We start from the raw sequence: 21315 nt of genomic DNA, 5'->3' as shown, positions 1-21315 counted from the left end.
GGCAACAAAAATCACAGGTTTATGTGGGAAAATAATATGATCTGATTGATATCTTGCAAATAACAATCATGCTAAAGTGGAGAAAATGGGTAGAATGGAAACAAGAGGAAATGGTACATTCATGTTCTCTTTAATGAGGGAGCAAACTCTGGAGAAGGAATTTCTAGTTTCACAGAAGAAGCTGTTAGTTTCAACTTTGGAAGTGTCAGTTCCTGAAAGTCATCTAAATGGAGAGGATCCTGTGATAAATGCCTTCAGGTACACAGAGGGATGATCTTGGGGGACAGGTGTCCCTAGCAGGCAGGCACTTGAGACTCATTCTGTTACTGGAGAACTGAGACTGCCAGGGAGAGGGTTATTAGTCTCTGAGTATGTTCCATGTACCACTCTCTACCTGGGGAGATTAAATATAAAAACTCACTACTGAGATAGACACTTTTTGCCGGAAGATGCTCCTGTCTAGACTCGCACTTTAGCTTTACAAGATCCCAACTTCTTCCTTCCCCAGTTTCCACTCCTTATTGATTTTTAAATTATTTTGATATAACTCTTTCTCTACATAGTTTCCTTTGTGCTTACTTCCACATTATTATTATTTTGATATTTATTTGCCAAATTATTATATAATCTCTCTAATTTTCATCTCCATATCTCATTTCTTCGTGAGCTTATACCCTTTCCAGGTTGTCTCTCACTTTCTCCTTTTCTATCTCTGTTTCTCTGAGTCTTTCCTCTGGATGCCTTAAAATTTCCCTTATTTTATCTATTTTCCTCATTCTCACAGATGCTTCCTCTCAAACTGACAGAAGTTCTTTCCTTTTTGCATGGACCACAGCACCAGACAGCCTTCCCTTATCAGCTGTATGCTAACAATCTCCCGAGGGACCTTCTAAAGTGCAAACCTATCAATCATTCACAAAACTTATTCCCATATTGCTGGTACTTCCGGAAGTAGGCTGAAAATGATCTTGTTGCCTCAACTGCCATAACCTGTTGGTACTTGGGTTTTTATTGGCATTTAATAAAATCACCCAGGCCCTCTGCTCTGGTGCCCCAGCCTACCTTTGCTATATGTCTCCCTACGTTCTCCAGGCATGGATACCCTCTACACTCAGGAGCTCTGCTCACCATTATTCTTAGTCTCTCTTACAGTTTTTGAAGAAAAGCAAAACAGAAAATGGACACAGTCTCACCTGTATGTATGTGAATATGAAGAATAGAATGGTAGGATGGGAGAAAGGCAAGATTTTTTTCCATGCTGCTCAGAAAACAAAGGTTTATTGAGGGAGTTGGGAATTTAAATCAGAATTACCTTGTCCCTCTTCTGCTGGTAGGCTGGGCAACTCCTCTAGTTCTCCTTCATTAGTCATTGGGGAAACTCTGGGATCACAGGTCACTGCAGAGAAACAAGGACATGATGGATCATGGAGGGTGATGGGAGCAGACCTCAGCATGTCCATGCCCACCAGGATGGGAAAGCAAGCCACCTGCTCCATGCTGCCCCTGGGAACCACACTGTCTTGTTCTGCTTTCCGCCATCTTGTTACACCTCCTCTGTCCACTTCTCACCGTCCCACCTGCATTTCTGCCTCCACACATCTCTGTTTCCTAGCTGTGTATCTCTTCCATTGTCTGGGCTTCTACCCCATCTCTTGTTTTTAGGCCTTAGTTTTGTTTTTGTTTTTCAGTGATAATGTATCTATTTTCTCCTGTTACCCTGTCTAGCTTTCTTACTCTAGATGTCTTCAAGCCCAAGTGGTTGAGTCCATTCCCATGCTCTCTGTCAGTATTTTCCTTTCTCTCCCCACCAACATCAGTTTTTCCCTTATTTTTTTAAACTCAAGAAAATTTTTATTTTTTGAGGTGAAACAGGCCCAACAGCAAAAACACTAGAAACAATTCCCTTATACTAAGGTGGGAGACTGATCATTAAATTCTATTAGAGCAGAAGGGGCTGTTAAAAGTACTCTTCTGTTCACAGGCCCTTGAGAATGTTGTCAAATAGTTGAAACATTTGGAAACCCATGCCCAGTTTTTCTCTTTTCTCTTCTTAAAAAATTTTTATTTAAATTCAATTTAATTAACATATACTATATTATTAGTTTCAGAGGTAGAATTTAGTGATCCATCAGTTGCATACAACACCCAGTGCTCATTACTTCAAGTGCCCTCCTTAATGCCCATCACATAGTTAGACATTTCTCCAAAGAAGACATACAAATGGCCAATGACTCATGAACAAATGCTCAACATCACTCAGCATCAGGGAAATACAAATCAAAACCACAATGAGATACCACCTCGTACCAGTCAGAATAGCTAAAATTAACAACTTAGTTTTTCTTTTAATGAAGGTCTTATGTTGGACCCAGGTGCACTTCTTTGGGAACGTGTGGGCTCCTGGGGCTTCCTCTTTGTGTCTGACCACAGGACCCTGCCCTGACTGCCAGGTGGCTTCACACAACTATTCCCTCAGTGACACACCCACTGCTGCCCACTCTGCCGTTTCTGCTTTGCCCCTGCAAAAATAACCTGCATGCCTTTCTGTGCTTTGTTTCCCCATCCACAAAAGAGAGGTTACAACAGTTTGCATGCCTGTATCTTAAGGTTTTCAAAGATAAAAGGAAGTCTCCCACAACCCAATAATCTGATGGAGACTGTCAGAAACCTTGCACACCTTGTCTCCCACACTTTGTTCTCTTTCTCATTTTCACCCTTCCCAAATGTGTCTGCCTCTTCCATTTCTACCTTTGTATCTCGCTCTTGGGATCTCTTGATACTCCTCTTTGTCTTTGTTTGTTTCCCCATGTCTGTTCCCGCCTCCTTTTTTTCCCCTCATGCTTCCCTGCTGCTCTGCTTTATTTCTTCTCCCGGACTCTTATCTTGTTTTCTAGGGGTCAGAAAAGGCATCTCTGAGATGGTATCTAATATCCGCATGATTTCACCAGATTAGTGAGCAAGTGGGCAAGAAAACAGTGCCAAAGCTCAGGTGAGAAAGAGTAATCAGATAATTAAAATTACTGAACAAATTTTATACAAATTTTTGAAGTAATTGCGGGACAGACATGAGGCTGGAGCCATGGGGAGGAAAGTGGATTTAATCCTTCTGACAACAAGAAGTTATCAACTTAATATAGGAAAGTAGGATAAACCAACCTGCATTTTCAGAGTCCTCTAGTTGACCTGGAGAGATTGGGTGTGATGGGAACATGACTGGGGGGAAGATATGAGACTGGAGGCTGTTGCTCTGGTTCCAGAGAGAAGAGACATCTGACCAGAGTGTTTGTGTTGGGTATGGAGAAGAATGGACAGGCAAGAGACAAGTTCGATATATAGCTGACTAATCTGGATGACTGATGGGCTATGTGAGTTGAGGGAGGGGGATGAGTCATGATGACCCCTAAATTTCTGCCTGAGGAATGGAACAATGGTGTTCTGTACTGAGATAGGGAATACGGGGAAAGGAGCAGATCTGGTGTCAAGAAACATGGTATGTGCAATTGTGGGTATCTTATATTTAGGTTCCTGAAAAACATCCAAATGGAGTTGTCCTTTAGGCCCGCTGCACAACTGTATTCAGGCACTCAGATGAATGAGGTTAGAAGACAAGTCTGGGCCAGACAGGTGCTTGGGGGTCATAAGTTATAGATGGGAGCAGACAAGGATGCCTGGTGGGGAGGCCCACTGCCTCTGAGAATATTACAGGTACCATGTTGATAACTGGGGACATCATAACTTGAAAACCCATGGCTAACATGTTCCACTCCTAGTGGCAGACTTGTTTCTGATGAACAACTCTTCTCTCAATTCCTACAATGCCCCAAACTGTCTTCTCTATCCTTTGTACAGTGTTCATCTCTGCTGAATTTTCACTCATCTTTTTTTTCTCGACGTATAACTTTTGTGCCCCTCCCCCACCTTTTTTTCCTTAGTGTCCCCCCCCGCCCCTCTCCACCCTGCATTTCTCTCTTAACATCATGTTCTCTACCTGTCTAAGATGATGGAGCTTATCTCCTTTCTTCCATGGTGCTCATTTCCCTGCTTCTATATGTTCTCTCTGGTTCTTAACTTTCTGTTTCTAATTTTTCAACCTAAGAATTAAAACTGAAAATTTAAATTTCAGACTTTCTGTGTATTTCGTCCACATCCATATTCCTTCCCCATATCATCAATGTTCTGGACTGTGGCCATTGGCAAATGGGCAAGGATCCTTCCCTTTGCCAGGTCCATTTCAAAACTCTTTCACGTGAGTTCTCTGTGTTGCAATTATACCCATTATGCCCATGTTCCTGGCACAACCTCAGGGAAAATAGGTTGGAAATTATCTCCCCTCCCTGATAACATGGCTGTATTTAGACTCCATGTCTATTTAAGTAGAATTGTCAATCACCTTGGTGTTTCTTCATTTCATGACTGCATCTATATTTTTCATTCTTCTCTTTGTCTGTGTTCTATACCCAGGGAAAACTCAACCAGTCTGAGATCATCCTTCACTGCTTGTGTCTCTTAAGGGAAGCAATCAGAAGCTGGGCATAGTTTGTTTATGTGAATATGTGAGGATGGATGTATGGATGGATGGAAGGAAGGAAGGATGGATGGATGGATGGATAGATGGAAGGGGAATAGGGAAGAGATGGAAGAAGGTGTCCCTCTATATTCATAGGAAAACAAAGTTTTAGTTAGATAACAGGTCATTTAAATCCTAATTACCTTCTCTATCATAAGGTAGTAATCTGGGCATTTCTTCTGATTCTTCTCTGTCGTCCCCTTGTAGAACTACCTGTTCACAGGACACTGAGGAGAGAAACAGGAACATGATAGACAGTTGGCCTGGACTCTGCTTGGATGTGGCCAACGCTCAGAGAGCATTGGAGCTTGATGTTCAGAGTACAGGAGAACTGCTCCTCAGGAAGAAAAGTATGTTTATACCCACTGAACTCGCTCCGCTTTTTTTAGCACCTTGTTTCCTTCTCTCTCGTTCCTTCTTCTCCCTCGAACCCTGTCTCCACACATTGCTGCACCTGCACCATGAAGCTGTGGGTCTCTTTGACCATGACTTGCTCTCCCTGACTTCTGCCATTTGTTTGCATTTCGCTCTTTTTGCTCCTCCAGGAAGTTCTTCATCTCTTTGCTCCATTATCTCCCTATTTATTCCCTTACATCACTTTCTCTCTGCTATACTTAGTATTTCATTAATCCTATGCAATCCATGGGAAGTAAGTTTAAGATTATCTCTCCCCTCCCAAATCCCAACCTGGTAGTGTTATAGTCCATATACATTTAGATAAAATTGGGCCTACTTAGCCAACTCCATTGGTGCCCCCAGTCTACATTCTTATTATTCTGTGCCCTTCAGTTCTTCACCCTAGAGCCCTTCCATTAAGGTGCTTAGCCTCCCTTCCCCCCTGCCTCCCACACACCTGAGGGAAGCAACCAGAGGCCGAGACAAAGTGTGTATTTGTGTTTGGGGGATGGGAAGAAAATGTCCTTTGCATACAGTCAGACAAACAAATTTAATGAAGTAATTGGTCATTTAAATCATAATTACCTCCCCCATCGCCTGGTAGCAGCTCAGGTATCTCTTCAAAATCGCCTCCATTCGTCCTTTGGAGAGCTTTGTGCTCACAGGAAACTGAAGGGAAATGCAGAAATGACCAACCAGACATAGCAATAAGGGAATAGACCTCAGGAATCTCATGCTGAATTCAGTGCTCAGGTGAGCTTCTCCTTGGGAAAAAGGACCTCGCCTAAGACCTACCAGAGCCTCCCTCTGTCTCTTCTTCTTCTGTTATCCTTCACACACCTCCTTTCACCACCTCATTGTTCTGTCACCACACACTGTTGCTTCTATACCAGGAAGGACTGGACATCTCCATGAATCCCTGGGCTTCCCTCTTGGGCTTTTTCTTCTTCATGGCTCTTCCTCACTCTCTGTCAGTTTTCCTACTTCCTGACTCAGATCTCTTGCATTCCACGTGGTAAGTCCCAATCCTACCAGCTCTTTCTGCCTTTCCCTGTTCTCATTACTGAAATATATTTGTTGGATGAGGGCCTTCTTGCACTGGGCCCTGATCTACTGGCCTGGGTACTTGAACACCTCTTGGGTTCCCCGGTGTGAACTCTGCCTCTGTGATCCTGGCCACCGTGACCCTCTGCCAGCCCCACACGACCATCACCACAGTCCCTCCGCTTATGTAACTACTTTGACCTGGTAAAAGACCCTTATACACTGCAGTGCTTCTATTTCTTTATCTATAAAATAGGAAGAAGCAACAGTTTGTCTCTCTAAATGCATAAGTTTGTGGAGATGAAATGACATCTTCTTTGCCAAAATTTTTGACAAATCACAGTAACATAATAAAAACCATTTGACAAAAATTATAATTTAGAGTGGAGAGCAGTTGATCTGAAGGGCGACCATGTTTCTCTTGGGCTTTTTCCAAAATTAGACACAAAATAATAACATTATCAATAATTAGGATAATGCTTAGTTCTTATTCTCTGGAGAAGCTAAAGGGTCCGTGGGGATAAATCCAAGTCTTTACTATGAATAGGTATGAAAGACATCCCCCTTCTTCAGCATATCTTTCCCCAAATGTACACTCGGGAACATTTATGTGATTCATGGGATTCCAGAACTCACTGAATCTTTTCACTGTGGCATGTGCTCAGAGTAAAATGCATCAGGAAACGCCAGCTTGAAATTCAGCTGCCTGATATCCTGCAGCTCAACAATGGCAACCTCCCCCCTTCTTTGCTGCGCCCACATCTTGGTGGGGAGCACAGGCTTCCTGAGGCTCTTCATCATCACTGGTCTCCCAACAGGCCTTGCTATCCTCCACAGAAAGGAATGAAATCTCGCAGACATCTCAATTTATGACCAAGGAAATAGCATAGCAAGAAAATGAGAAAAACCAAGAAAGCCTGAGAAACTGGAATGCCCCATTCCCCAAGACAACCTGACCTGCGGTTATGTTCACTTCAGTAGCTTTCACTAGAGGCTGAGAATAATTCACCCATCATGGGAAAATCTTCCTCTTCTTCCTTACACATCATCCTTTTTCTCTTCTTCCCTTTTCTATTTGATTCTGTAAATCTGATTTCTCCCTGCCTCAGTTTCTGCTGTTGTCTCTTGGAGCTTCTCTTTCTCTTGGTGTGTTTCTCTCTTGTTCTCCGGTTCCTGTGACTTTCCCCCTTGTTTTCCCTGATACTGCTCTTTCTATCCTATCCTTTGTCTCTCAGTTATTCCTGTCTAGCTTTCTCTAAAGAAAGGCCTCCCCGAGGTGGTTTGTGTTAAATAAGATTTAACCAGAATGGAGGAAGGAAAGCAGAGGGCAGTGGAACAGAAAGACAGTACTAAATATGGCACATGATGTGAAGGAGATATTTAACAATTAAAATCATTGGGGAAGAGAGTCTCTTCTATCTTGAAGTAATAGTGTAGCAGGCAGGTGATGAGGCTGAGGAAGTAGGCAGGTGGCCCATTGTGGGGACCACCCTGGGCCCCACTGAAAGAAACTTTAATGTAATCCTTGGTGTATTAAGAAGTAGGAAATACTTCTTATTGTTCCTAAGTAGGAAAATAATACAATCTAATTTTTATTTTCAAATGTCCCCTTTAGTTGAAGTGCAAATAATGCACTTAATGGGAGTAAGTTTAGAGGGAGGAGGGAGGCAGAAGGCGTCCTCTGAGAACCATGATAGTGACAGAGACATGGATTAGAGACTCGGCTCTGGGGACAGGACAGATGGACAGGTGGGAGATATTCTGAAGGAGAAATGACCATGTTGGAGGAGTGACAGGCATGTAATTGAAGGCCAGAGGAATCATGGGCAACTTCTACGTTTCCAACTTGAAAAAAACACGGATGAACAATGATCTATCATTGAGGGCAAGAACACTGAGGGGTTAGATCTAGCTTGAACAATGAAGAATGAACAATGCTCTCAGTTCGGGGTGTGCCAAGGTTAAGGCTCTTGAAAGAACTCCAGTGTAGTTTTCTATCCAACCCCTGCCTTCAGGTCCATGGATAAATGAGCTCTGAAGATGATCTGGGGTGGAGATTTGGTCTTGGGAATCACTGGAATACTCGGGGAGAGACCTATCGCAATCTGACATTTTGTAAGTGCCACTTTGATAACTAGGGACCGTTTCATATGGAAACTCACACCTAATGTTGTCAGCCTTTGTGCCCAAAGGTGCTTCTATCCAGTGCTCTGGCCCCGAACCTGCAGCGTCCCAACCTGTTCCTCTCCCCCTTGTCCCCCATTTGCCCTTCCCCTAGTTTCCATCTATTCTGCTTCTCTCCGTAGTTTGCCTTTGCACCTCCCTGGCTTTCCCCACATCCTAGTATTTATTTTCCACTCCATATTGCTTTTTCTGTATATTTTTCTCTCAATTTTTACCTCTGATCCTTGAGCCATTTTTCAGTTTATCTCCTCTCTGCTACATGTCCCACTTCTTCCCTGTCCATCACTGTTTCTCCCACTTTACCTTGATCTTCTGTCTCTCTGAGCTCTGGTGTCCTCCTGATTCCCCTCTCTCACTGTCTCCAGCACTCGGGGCTTAGACTACCGTACCAGGGACCTCCCACTGGTCAGCTATGGGGGGACAGTCTCCCACATGGACACACATGGCATGCTACCTCCAAATTCCTTTCAATTGGTCTCTGAAGTTAACTGAAAATTGTTCCCCTTCCCCACCCTTGAGGGTAGGAGTTTATGTTCCTTTTGGAAAACTGGATCCATTTGTGTGATTTGTCCTATATTACCCCTAGCCATCTTTTCCTCTTTCTCTTTCTATATTCTCCATCAATGAGCACTCTCTCTACTGAGGAGCTCGGACTCTTTTTCTCATAGTCTCTGTCACATCTGTGGGCAGGTAAGGGCAGATAGAAGGAAGGACTAGCAGAGGCCTGGGATCAGAGACAAAATGCAGGCTTTACTCCCGCAAAGACAAGAAAACAAAGATTTGATACAGAATTGTAAGTTGAATGATAGTTACCTGGTCCCTCATTAGGCGGTAAGCTGGGTGTCTCTTCCAGGGTTCTGACATTATTTATTTGGAGAGGTGAGGGTTCACAGGACTCTGAAAAGGGGACAAGAAAATAGCAGGACTCAGACAGTGACCAGAGAAGAGGCCTCTGTGTGCTGAATCTGAACTTTGCTGTTCAAGCTCCAAGGACCCCACCTGGGGCTCACCAAAGCCTTGCCCACCTCTTTCTCATTCTGATGCACCTAACTGAAATGGAAAACAGCTGTGTTCCCAATGAAGCAGTGGTGCTTACTAGACATTTTCAACACTTGGAACATTTCCACCACGCCAGAGAGTTCTCATGTGCTGATTTCAAGTCTGTTTCTGCCCACTGTAAGCGACCACTCTTCTGATGTTTATCACCATTAATTAAGCCCTTCCTTTCTGGAACTGTACTCATCTGTCCTGAAGCTCACATAAATAGGGTCACACAGCATGTACTCTTGTGATTGGCTTCTTTTGCTCAGTGTACATCGGACTCTTGAACAACACTCACAACAACCTTATTTTAGATATATAGATTTATAGACATAGAGATTGACAGTTTCAGTTTATACACTGGAACACAGAAAGTAAGTAAGTTGCCCAAGTAAGCAAGAGGTAGAGCCAGATGTGAAGCCCGGCAGTGAGGTCTCAGCATGTTTGCCCTTAACTTGTGTGTGGGAGAAGGTTCGAGTCCTAGACCAGTCATGTGACCATGTACAAATCACTAACTATCCTTATGCCTCCATTTCTTCCCTTGGAAAGTGGGAATAACAAACCCTTATAATAGGGTTATAATGAGGAGTACTTGTAAAAGGATATCTGGGTTAGAACAACTTAGCAAGAAATCATAATTTTCGGTATTAATGCTGTAGGCATTATAATTCAATGATCAGTTATTAGTAATAATATGAGCAAAAGGATGATTGAAAAGCTGGAAACAGTGGCTATTGGTAACGAGGGTACATAGTTCATCTGTGAGCAATAGAAAGGTTGCTTCACAGGAAGGGCTGACCTTACACCCAGCTGTCTGAAAAAGGTTGGTGTTGCTACTGTTGTCACTGTTAAGTGATTACTGCCCTTTATTCTCTTCTCCCCCTTACACTCTTTTCCGTTTTCCTCTCTCTCTCTCTCTCTCTTTTTTTTAAGTAGGCTCCATGCCTAGCATGGAGCCCAATGCGGGGCTTGAACTCATGACCCTGAGATCAAGACCTGAGCTGAGATCAAGAGTCAGATGCTTAACCGACTGAACCACCTTGGCACCCCTCTCTTTCTTTTCTACCCAGCGCCACTCCTTCCATGTTCTCTTCTGCACACAATTACTACTCTATCTCCCTCTCTTTTCTCTTATTATGGGAAGCATTTACAGCAGTTCCTTCTTGGCTTTCTCTTTGGGTCTGCCACCTGGTGCCAAACCTCATCCCTTCCCAGATCCACTGAATTCCTAACTCACAATTACTACTGTCAGCTCTTCCCCTTAATTGTGCCTCATGGTCACAGTAATACCTGCTCTTGTGGGTTCCTGTTCTATCTTCTGAGTGGTCCTATCTGCCTGACAGCATTTTTGGATTCCACAACTGGTTGGTTAGTTAGGATCCCATACAGCCCACCACCGGCCTGGCTCCCCCCTGCATCTCCACTGTCTCCTTCTGCACCCCTCCCCACGGGGCACTCTCCACCCAGGAGCTCGGCCCCCCTGATCTCTCCTCCTTTCCTCTCAGCAGATGAGAGAACAAGTCTCTATGGAGTCACAAGTACCTAGCTCATGGGGTATTTGTAGGTGGAGCATCTCCTTTGTCTCTTCATCAACGGCTTCATGATGGAAGTTGTCATAAATCACTGGGAAGAGGAAGGAAAGGCAGTTAGAGACCTCTGGCGGTGACCAGGAGCTTGTTCTCAAAACTATATACCTGGCTCACCCCTGACTCCGGCAGTTGAGCGGGAGCCTTCCAGCCCTCAGGGAACCCTGGGCTTCAGTGGGTCTCATGGGACCAGAGACTGATGCTGCCATACATCCCCCAAGGTTTAAGAGAGGATGGATGGTAGAAAAGTTGTAAATAGTTCAATGAACTCTTTAGAACAATGAAAGCTAATTTAAAATAAATAATATATATGGAATGTATTTTGTAAATTCTACATGCAACTAGGAATAGAAAAGAAGCAGAGGGATTTCATCAGGAGAAAAGTAAGTTTATAGAGAAATAGACCTATATTAAAAAAAAGAGAGCTCCAACATCTTTTAAGGATGGAGGTTTTAAAGGAAATAAACAGAGAAGCAAAGAATCAAGAGAGAGAGAAGAAAGAGAAAAAGAAAGAGAGAGAGAGAGAAAGAGAGAAAAAGAGGAAAGAGAGAAGGAAGGAGGGAGGGAGGAAGGGGACCTTAGATCAGGGAAGGAAGATGATCTGGTTACAAAAAACCTAACAGTGAAGAGGAACTAGCATTTCCCTGGGGTGGGATGGGGGGGGAGAGATACAGGGAACAACAACAAAAAGACACTCTGTAAGGCACAAACAGGAAGTGAATATCGTTTGAAAGACCCAACCGAAAGTGAATATCATAGCTGTACCAGGGACCCAGGAAGTGGTAACAAGAAGTGCAGGAAAGCAGCCCAGGGCACCCCGCTTCGCAGCTGTGTTGTAAGGCAATGCAACTGAAGATAGATGGAAAAGCAAGACTCACAAAACATGAGGGAAAAAAAATCCAAGAAATAGAGAAAGACGCTGGCCAAGAAAGACAGATGACGGGATCACACCTCCCAGAGGCAGCACCTACTGAAGGGTGAGGGCAGTAGGGGAGGCGTGAAGGTAGAAAGGCTCTTTTGGCACAAGAGATGCTTCTGCCATCCCCAGGACACACTGACTTCTTGTCCAGGCAAACTCTGGAGGAGGACATGGGGATAAATGCTGTGTGAGTCAGAGGTCTTGAGAACACAGGGGGTGGCCCAAGTGCATGTGTCTCTTGGCAGGCTGCACAACCCTCCTACCAGCTTCTTGGCTTTGGATCACTGACCCCTGGCTCCCTTGGACAGCAGGGTCTAGGAAGCACCAGCAACAACCTCCCAGCTGGTGTTGGGGGGTGCGGTGAGCCTCAGCATGGGGAGCCCCAGAAACCAACACATGCGGTGTGGGTGCTGGAGTCCAAGGAAGGGGATCCCCACAGTCCATGGAGAGGATTAGAGCCTCTGAGATGTGGGCAGTAATGATAACTTCCATTTCTTCATACCCATGACCTTGGGCCATCCTGGGTCCACATATAATACTGACTTAAAATTTATGATTGGTATTTGATTTCCTTTATTCCTTTTTCTGACTTGGATATATCATAGCGTGGAAATATTATAGCTTTTCTTTTAATCAAGGTATGGTTTTCACAAATCAGCACATCCCATTCTTTACATTGACTTCTTTGACTTTTACTCTGCTTAAAAATCCTTCATTACCTTCTTATTTCCCAAATAGTAAACTTCAAATTTCTTGGCACTGGGTGTCAGACCCTCAAAACTCCCCATGAACTTCCCTTCCCAGAATTAGCTTCCAAACACTGCCTCCCAGTCTGTATTTTCAGCCACACTTTTCTGCCAGCCCACTGGTCCTTTCCCAGCTGCCACTCCCCCAGTCCTCTCTAGTGACTTCTCCACTGTTTGTCTGGAGAAGTGAGTTGGCGCACAAATGCACCAAATGACACATTTTCTAAGATAAAGAAAATCTTTTAATCTTTGAACATGACTACAGGTAACAGAGAGGCTTCCTCCCCTTTCCTACGAAAGCACATAATTCATGCCTTCCTCCCACCCCAAAAAAAGTAGAGACTCAAATCCTACATTTCTCAGCACCAAATTCAGGTCCTGGCCAAGCAATCATTTGTGGGGTTACTCAGCTAAATGTCTGTCACCCCCACGGGTTGTAAGTTCCATGAGGACACGGGTCATGTGCATTTTCTTCAACACTGTGTTCTGGCCCTGCCTGCCGTGGAGCAGTCGCTCAATAAAATGACTGTCAAATATTAATGAAAATTGAATGAATGAATCGATGAATAAGATGGGCTTGAATCCCCCAAAGTTGTTGAAAGCTATAATTACCATTTTGGAAGCTTCTGCAAATCTCAAGTAAGTCAGGATAGGCCTTTAGGTTAAGATTGCTGAACAGTACATCCAGAACTGTCTTGTCAAATGTCTTCTCCAGTTCACTGAGCACATCATAGACCACTCTTTCCACTGGGACATGATTTCTACAAGCTTCTTGAAAATGCTTAAAAATAGTGAATGGAGAATTATGTAGCTATGGATTTACAGGTTATAGAAGATGCAGATCATAACCCAGACCATCTGTTCTCTTGTGAAATGTTAGAATGTCGCACGTTTGGATGACTTCTTAAATATCCTCCATCACAAAAATAGATTCTTATTTGAACCTCTCTGACGCTGATGCACACTTGAGGGAGGAATTTTGAAGAATAAATGTGGCTTCAAAGTCAAATGATTGTGGAGGCTTTAAGAGCCTGGCAGGGATGCTTCAAGAGTGGCCCTGACTGGTAATGAGAGGCCATTCTGTTGACCGGACAGTAACCACTGCCCTCCCCCCAGGACTGACCTGGCCTGAAGCGCTCCAGGAATTCAGGTGACCACTCTCCCCTGCAATGAACGTGGCCAAAGGGCAAAGAAAATTCATAAAGACAAAGAGAAGGCTTGTCTTCAGTGTCCCCAGGAAGACCCATCATTAACCTTCACCTGTGTTCTAGGGCTCCAGAAATGTCTAAGGAGCAAGAAATGATTTGGACAGAGAGCAGCAAGCATTTGCCTCCGGATTTATCCTAACGTGACCCAACTTGCCTGTGAGTTTCAATCATCTCAGGTTCAGGTGTGTCAAATAAGAAGGCTTTGTAATGAAACATTGCCCAGTTCATTCATTTGCCTTTAGTTACTGTTACCCGACTATAAATGTACCTAAGATGCATTGTAGCTACGCAGCAACCCCAGTCCCTATCCAGCTACATCTCCACTGCCATGCCCTTCCCCCCACATTTCCTACAGAAGAAGGAATGTTTTCTGTGATGCTGTTTCTCCTGTCCCCTCCTAACTTATAGGATGGTGGCGGTCTCCACCCACAGAAGGCCTCTGGGCCGATTCATTACACCCTGCAGTCTGGCATAACATCGGTGGAGCTGGGTATCATAAGGAAATCTCCTCACTTACTTGATACTTGTGCTCGGAGATAAAGCCACGGTCTCGGAGGCCCATAAGGAGAGGAAATGGCTTATTTATTGCACTCGCAATCTCCACCTTATTCTCTTTGAAGAGCCTAAAAATAAACTCATAGAAAACCTGCTCCTCTGGGGTTTGGTCTTCTGGGTTCTGGTTCCCTGTGAACATCCTGGAAACAAAGACACAATACGAAAACTGAGTTTCCAAGAGGTCTGTGGTGAGTGGATGATTTTAGACATGAAAGATATAGTCAAGGGAGAGCCAATATGCATCCAGTAGTGTTCTTGTGGAAGGACCAGAATAAATGGAATGTATTTACTGAGAGAGTAATTAAGGGTGAAGTAGAAGAAGACACTTAGCTTAAGAAAGACACAGCAGTGAAAGAGTTCACCCTGTGGTAATCAAAACTACAAAGAAAGATTTTTACCTGAACCTTCTAGGGAAAACATTGAATTTAAAAGTGTTAACAGCTTTACAGGAATTGATATGATACTGTGATAGTGAATTTTATGTGTCAACTTGGAGGGGATTTGGGGATGAGATTAACATTTAAATTGGTGGACTTTGAGTAAGCAGACCCTCTGTAATGTGGGCCTCATCCAATCAGTCGAAGGCCCAAATAGAACTAAAAGACTGGGGCACCTGGGTGGCTCAGTCCTTAAGCGTCTGCCTTCGGCTCAGGTCATGATCCCAGGGTCCTGGGATCGAGCCCCACATCGGGCTCCCTGCTCAGCGGGGAGTCTGCTTCTCCCTCTCCCACTCCCCCTGCTTGTGTTCCCCCTCTCACTGTGTCTCTGTCAAATAAATAAAATAAAATCTTTAAAAAAAAAAAAAGACTGACGTCTCCATGTAGGAAGAAATTCACGAATAGGCCACTTTCAGACTGGAACTGCACCATCAACTCTGCTGGGGCTCCAGGCTGCCAGCCCACATGGCAGATTTTGGAATTGCCAGGATCCATATTCATGTGAGCTAATTTCTTTTTTTTTTTTAAGATTTTATTTATTTATTTGAGAAAGAGAGATAGCAAGAGAGAGCATGAGCAGGGGGTAGAAGGAGAAGCAGGCTCCCTGCTCAGCAGGGAGCCCAACACGGGGCTCAATCCCAGGACCCTGGGATCATGACCTGAGCTGAAGGCAGACACTTGACCAGCTGAGCCACCCAGGTGCCCTCGAGCTAATTCCTTATAATAAATCTCTTTTACACACACACACACACACACACATACACATACACATTTTGTCTTTTCTGTTTCTCTGGAGAATCCTGACTAACACAGACTGTTCTTAAAAGAAGTTCACAGACAAAAAAAATAAAAACCAACTAAGATAATATTACAGAATCTACCACTGAACAGCAAGGTTTATTATAAACAAGGTATGCCTGATTTTTTTTTGCCTTTTTCCATGTATCATTGTATTTATAATGTGTCCATATTGATATTTTTAAGTCAAATCAGTGCACTTTAATTGCTGTGTAATAATATTTTATATAAATATAGACAATATTTACCTATTAATCCTTTACTGGTAAATGTTTAGGTCTATTCCAATTTTTTGTTATTATGAGCAGTATTTTGGTGAACATCCTTGTTTATATCTCCTTATGTGCACATAACAAGAATTTCTTTAGCTTATGTACCCAGAAGTGAATTGTAGAGTAATTAGATATACTACCTTCAAACTTTCAAGTTGCTAAGTTCTTTTTCAAAATGATTGATTAGTTTACGGTCCTGCCAAGATTTCCCGAGAGTTTTTCTCTATATCTTTGTACACCGTAAGTATTGTCATACCTCAAAATTTCAGTCACTATGGTTGTAAAGTCACTTAATTTTGTTTTCGCCTATATTAGGAAGTATTTTCTGCAGTTAAAAGAATACATGTGGCACATATGAACCGGCATCAAGGCAGAAAAGGTCTCTCGAACTGTGCCCCAGGGTTCTTTCCCTTTATCCTGTTCTGTCTGGTGTGTTTCTTGAGATTCCATTGTATATTACATGATTCAAATTACTGACAGTTGGGGCACCTGGGTGGCTCAGTCGGTTAAGCGGCCAACTCTCGATTTTGACTAAGATCATAATCTTCGGGTGGTGAGATCGAGCCCCACGTCAAGCTCCAGGCTTAGTGTGGGGTCTACTTGTCCCTCTCCTTCTGCTCATCCCTCTGCTCATGTTCTCTCTCTCTCTCAAAATCACGGACTTAGATGAAACCACATAATGAATGCTATTCTGCTGCACAGTATCCTGTACGCAGAATTCTAAACTAAATATTCTCTGCCTAGAAAAAAATCCTACTCTTCTTCAAGAATAGCTTGGGTATCACCTCTAAGAACTCTGCCTCACCTTCTCCTGTCTAACATGTTCCCTAATCTGTTTGCCTCTACTAGACAGAGCAAGATCATTCTTGGTTATTCCAGAGTGTTCATTGACCCCACTGTGTGGTGTCATAAACAAGTACGGTAAGGCATAGTTTTGCAAAAGCCTGTTCCATTTGCCCATATTTCATAATGAGCCTGCATAAAGGCAAGTGCCGCACTGGATGCAGATTATCTTGAGGACAAATCCTGGCTGTGCTTCTCACTTGCACTAACCTTGGCCAACTTTCTGAGATTCAGTTGCCTGATGTGACACAGGAGTAGTAATAGTATCCATTTATAGGATTTGGGGAAGCTTGAATAAGACATGTGTGTGAGTGTGTAGAACAACTGAGCAGCAAATCTCCTTAGTGAACAACAAATAGAAGAAATCTCAAGGAGGGTGTACAAGAGGTAGATCTCTCGCACCCGTCTGCAACTGCAGGGGCAAGAATCGCATCCCACATGGTAAAGTTAGGTCAAAGATGCCCCTCCCGTAAGGTTTCAATTCACAGTCACAAGAATATGTGTTTTTCTCCGGTCTAATATACAGACTTGTGTGTATATTCAAAAGTGTGACTCGTTGTTCTGTATTTAAACTTGCCCATATAAGTGTTATCTATACGTGGAGACCTGTAAGACCCCTGGATTCCAAACATTATGGTCAAGCCTGGGAAAAGTAATTTTTAAATGCAAAAAGCTTTGTAATTCTGATTTTTTTTTTTTTTAGATTTTATTTATTTATTTGACAGAGAGAGAGAGAGCGAGAGCAGGAACACAAGCAGGGGGAGTGGGAGAGGGAGAAGCAGGCTTCCCGCCGAGCGGGGAGCCCGATGCGGGACTCGATCCCAGGACCCTGGGATCATGACCTGAGCCGAAGGCAGACGCTTAACGACTGAGCCACCCAGGCGCCCTGTAATTCTGATTCTTACTCGATAAATGATTCCCCTGGCTGATAATGTCTTGATAAACTTCACTGTAATTCTAAAAGGTGTAAACACTTGTAAGATTTTTCTATCCCATATTAAGAGGGTCACTGGGACTTCCCATTATACATATGGATTAGAACAGAATGAAACCCATTCCTTCCCTGAATTCCTTTAAAAAAGAAAAAAAACTTCTGGTTAAAGATAGCTGACCCAAGACAAGTGCTTTGCTCCCCTCAGACTAGAGGGCTCCCTAAAATGAGAGTAAAGGAATTAAAGGCACTATAACTGAGGGAAGGGAGTTAGGTGAGAAATTGAAACCAAAGTCTGAAAGAGCAAAAGCGGTCCCAGTGCTAACTGCTATCGCTGGTGAACCAGGATCCCAGGGGCGAGGAAAGGGTCCAGTATGTCCTGCAGCCCCTGAGAGGCAGATGCAAGCGTAAGCCAGCAGGATTAATTGAAAGGCAAAATACTAAATGATCTGCTCCCCTCTGACGCCCCCATGCAGCGCACCCGCATCCAGGCAAGAGACTAGAGGCTGCTTCTTAAGAAAAATACAGATGACTCAGGGGAAAAAAAAGGCCTTCACCCTCAGGCATTTGGGATTCACGCAGCCAAGACCACAGGTTTTCAAGCCCATCTCATTAAATGGAGTTGAAAACTAGCTCTTTAGTACCTTGCCCTTAAGTAGGAACAAACAAGAGGCCACACGCATTTGTGCAAACCTATCACAGGAAGGAGTGGAACCCAGATGAGCAAAGAACAAAAATTACCCCAGCATACATAGAAATAGTGCTGGGGACAGAAAAGAGTTTCCAAAAAACAAGTATATTGTCGTATGGATAGGAGAATATATTTTGTCCAGGATGACATGAAGAAAAGATCAGATAATAAGACAGCAGGCCTGGAAATTTAAAATGGTTGCTAAAATTAAAAAAGAAAAGAAAAAAAGGTTAGTTAAAATGGTTGTAAATAAGAAGAGAATTTTCCCAGAACATAGCGGGTAAAAAAAGGGGGAGGGGGACCAACCAACTAAACTTGAAACCATAAATGTCTAAAACAGTTATGCAAATCTATAGATTCAAAGGTAAAAGGAAATGACTAAAAAATATACATCCTGTTCAGTTATTCCTGTGTGAAGGCAAGATAACTTGTGCAAGGTGCACTGTGCTGAGCAGAGCATAATGTACACCTGAAATTAATGTAATATTGTGTGTCAACCAAACTTCAATTAAAACAAATAGCTGTGCAAGGGCTCAGAAAATATTTCACTCTTGCACCATCTGTGTTGGTCACACAATTTTCATTTTTTTTTTTAAGATTTCATTTATTTATTTGAGAGAAAGAACAAGGGGAGGGAAGGACAAGAGGGAGAAGCAGGCTCCCCGCTGAGCAGGGAGCCCAACACGGGGCTCGATCCCAGGACCCTGGGATCATGACCTGAGCCGAAGGCAGACGCTTATTGACTGAGCCACCCAGGCATCCCGGTCACACAATTTTCAATGCCATGTTCTTTACTTCTGGGCAAAGGTAAGATCGCATCTCCCTGCCTCCTTGGACTGATAGGTATCACTTTGGCAGAATTCCAAGCTAACCCCCGATTAGCCATGCTCACTTTCCTCTGTTACAGTGGCTGTCACTTCAGATGTCATTTCAGATGGCAGCTACTCAGCAGCCAAAGACAGAATCCAAGGTGAGGATTCCCTGAAGCAGAGGCCAGTGACCCACTGAGATTTTGGAATCGTTGTTGCAATAGAATAATCTACTCCATTCTTACTGACATGCTCTCTAGGACAAATTATTTGATGATGTACTACAATAAAAGAATTAAGAAATCAAAGTTAATTAAGAAAACAAAACCAGCAAAATTTTGTTATAAAAGAAGTGGAAGGCATCACCAAAACCTGTTAAAATAGTGATGTCTAAAACCCATAAATTTTATTTGAAAACAAAAGCACATCTCAAAAATTATTTTTTAAAAATTTTTAGAAGATTTTATTTATTTATTTGAGAGAGAGAGATCACAGAGGGAGAAGGAGAAACAGACTCACCACTGAACGGAGAGCCCGATGCGGGGCTCCTTCCCAGGACCCTGAGATCATGACCTGAGCCAAGGCAGAAGCTCAACTGACTGAGCCACCCAGGTGCCCCTCAAAAATTATTTTAAAATAGTGATTCTCAAAGTATGGTCCAGGGACCCCTGGGATTATGTAAGACCCTTTCAGGTATGACCAGGGTCGAAACAGTTTTCATAATAGTACTAAGATACTATTAACCCTTTTTCTCTCTTGTCCTGTCACACATGTATAGCGGAATTCCCCAGGAAATACATGTTCTCTGGTATCACAAAAGATTGAATGCAGAGCTGATAGGAGAATCCAGCTGTCTATTCCAACTGAGAATACTGAGCCAACTATTAAAGAGATCTGTGAAAATATAAAGCATTGCTAATCTTCTTACTAATTTACTTTCTTTTAGAAAACACAGTTATTTTTCATAAAATATGTCATTTATATTAGCAGGTAATGAGTTCATTATTTTTATTAATGAACAAATAAATATTTAAGTGCTCAAGGTTTTAATTCCTAATATGGCAAATATCAATTGATATAATCTATACAAACAAAAGCTAGCTTTTGGAGTTCTCACTAATTTCCCATTCTCAAATGATCTAAGAGATAGCTGTTTGTTCAAAGTAATAATAACAACTATGTGATGAGAGCATTTGGATTAGCAAAATGACAACAGCAATGTTGATAAAGACAGGAGGGAGAAGTTTGTGACATTCCGTTATAAGATGCATGCATCTCCCATGAAGCAGGATAGTGTAATTTGAAAACATGGATATGAAGAAAATAATGGTATCAAGCAAAGTAAAAATAAATAAGTAAATAACTAACTAACAGATATGACTAGTTGTAAATATATATTGCACCCTTTAGGGAAAGCCACTAAAAATGTTTTAAAAGAAACATAATTCATATGCTAGGGGAGAAGATAAAATGGGGTCATAAAATGTTCAATTAAAACCATAAAAGGCAGAAAAAGAAAAGAAGAAAAAGTAGGATCGAAGACAAGAATAATGAGTAAAAACATGTAGATATTAATCCAACTACACAAATACTCCAAGTGTGAATGATCTCAATATAACAATTAAAAGGCAAAGATCAATAGAGTGAAAAAAAACAAAACAAAAAAACCACCCAACTATATGCTGTATATAAGAAAGCCACCTGGGGGCGCCTGGGTGGCTCAGCCGTTAAGAGTCTGCCTTTGGCTCAGGTCATGATCCCAGGGTCCTGGGATCAAGCCCCACATCGGGCTCCCTGCTCGGCGGAAAGCCTGCTTCTCCCTCTCCCACTCCCCCTGCTTCTGTTCCTGCTCTCGCTAACTCTCTCTCTGTCAAATAAATAAATAAAATCTTAAAAAAAAAAAAAAGAAAGCCACCTGAAACATAAAAACACAGGTAGAATCAAAGTGAAGCGATGGAGAAAGATTTACCATGCCTACATTAATCAAAAGAAAGCTGTAATAGTTATATTAATTTCAGACAAAGCAGACTTCAGAATAAGGAAAATTGTCAGAGCTAAAAAGGAGCATTACATAGTGATAGAGAGGTCAGTTTCTCTAGAAAGACACAGGAATCCTTAACGTGCACGCAACTAACAAAGTAGCATCGAAGTACATGATCCAAAAATTGATAGAACTACAAGGAGAAATAGACAAATCCCCTACAACTGTTGGAGACTTCAATGCCCCTATTTTAGTAATTAATAGATCAAGCAGGAAGAAAATCAGTAAGAATATAGTTGACCTGAAC

General features: G+C 42.7%; 1 protein-coding gene across 1 annotated transcript in view; it reads right to left on the bottom strand.

Moving 5' to 3' along the window:
- LOC110591562 (nuclear body protein SP140-like) overlaps window positions 1–21315 on the bottom strand; it is a 62132-nt gene that overhangs the window by 34130 nt on the left and 6687 nt on the right. The window contains exons 3-9 of the mRNA XM_044913444.1: window positions 14209–14386; window positions 13096–13264; window positions 10775–10855; window positions 9005–9088; window positions 5549–5632; window positions 4711–4794; window positions 1313–1396 (exon numbers count right to left, since the gene is read on the bottom strand). Coding sequence (XP_044769379.1) covers window positions 1313–1396; window positions 4711–4794; window positions 5549–5632; window positions 9005–9088; window positions 10775–10855; window positions 13096–13264; window positions 14209–14386 — 764 coding nt within the window. The remainder of the gene's footprint in view (window positions 1–1312; window positions 1397–4710; window positions 4795–5548; window positions 5633–9004; window positions 9089–10774; window positions 10856–13095; window positions 13265–14208; window positions 14387–21315) is intronic.

This window comes from Neomonachus schauinslandi, chromosome 3 (genome assembly GCF_002201575.2).
Source record: "Neomonachus schauinslandi chromosome 3, ASM220157v2, whole genome shotgun sequence".
Classification (NCBI taxonomy): Eukaryota; Metazoa; Chordata; class Mammalia; order Carnivora; family Phocidae; genus Neomonachus; species Neomonachus schauinslandi.
The sequence above is the reverse complement of the archived record's forward strand: the minus strand, read 5'-3'. Positions and strand labels throughout refer to the sequence as shown.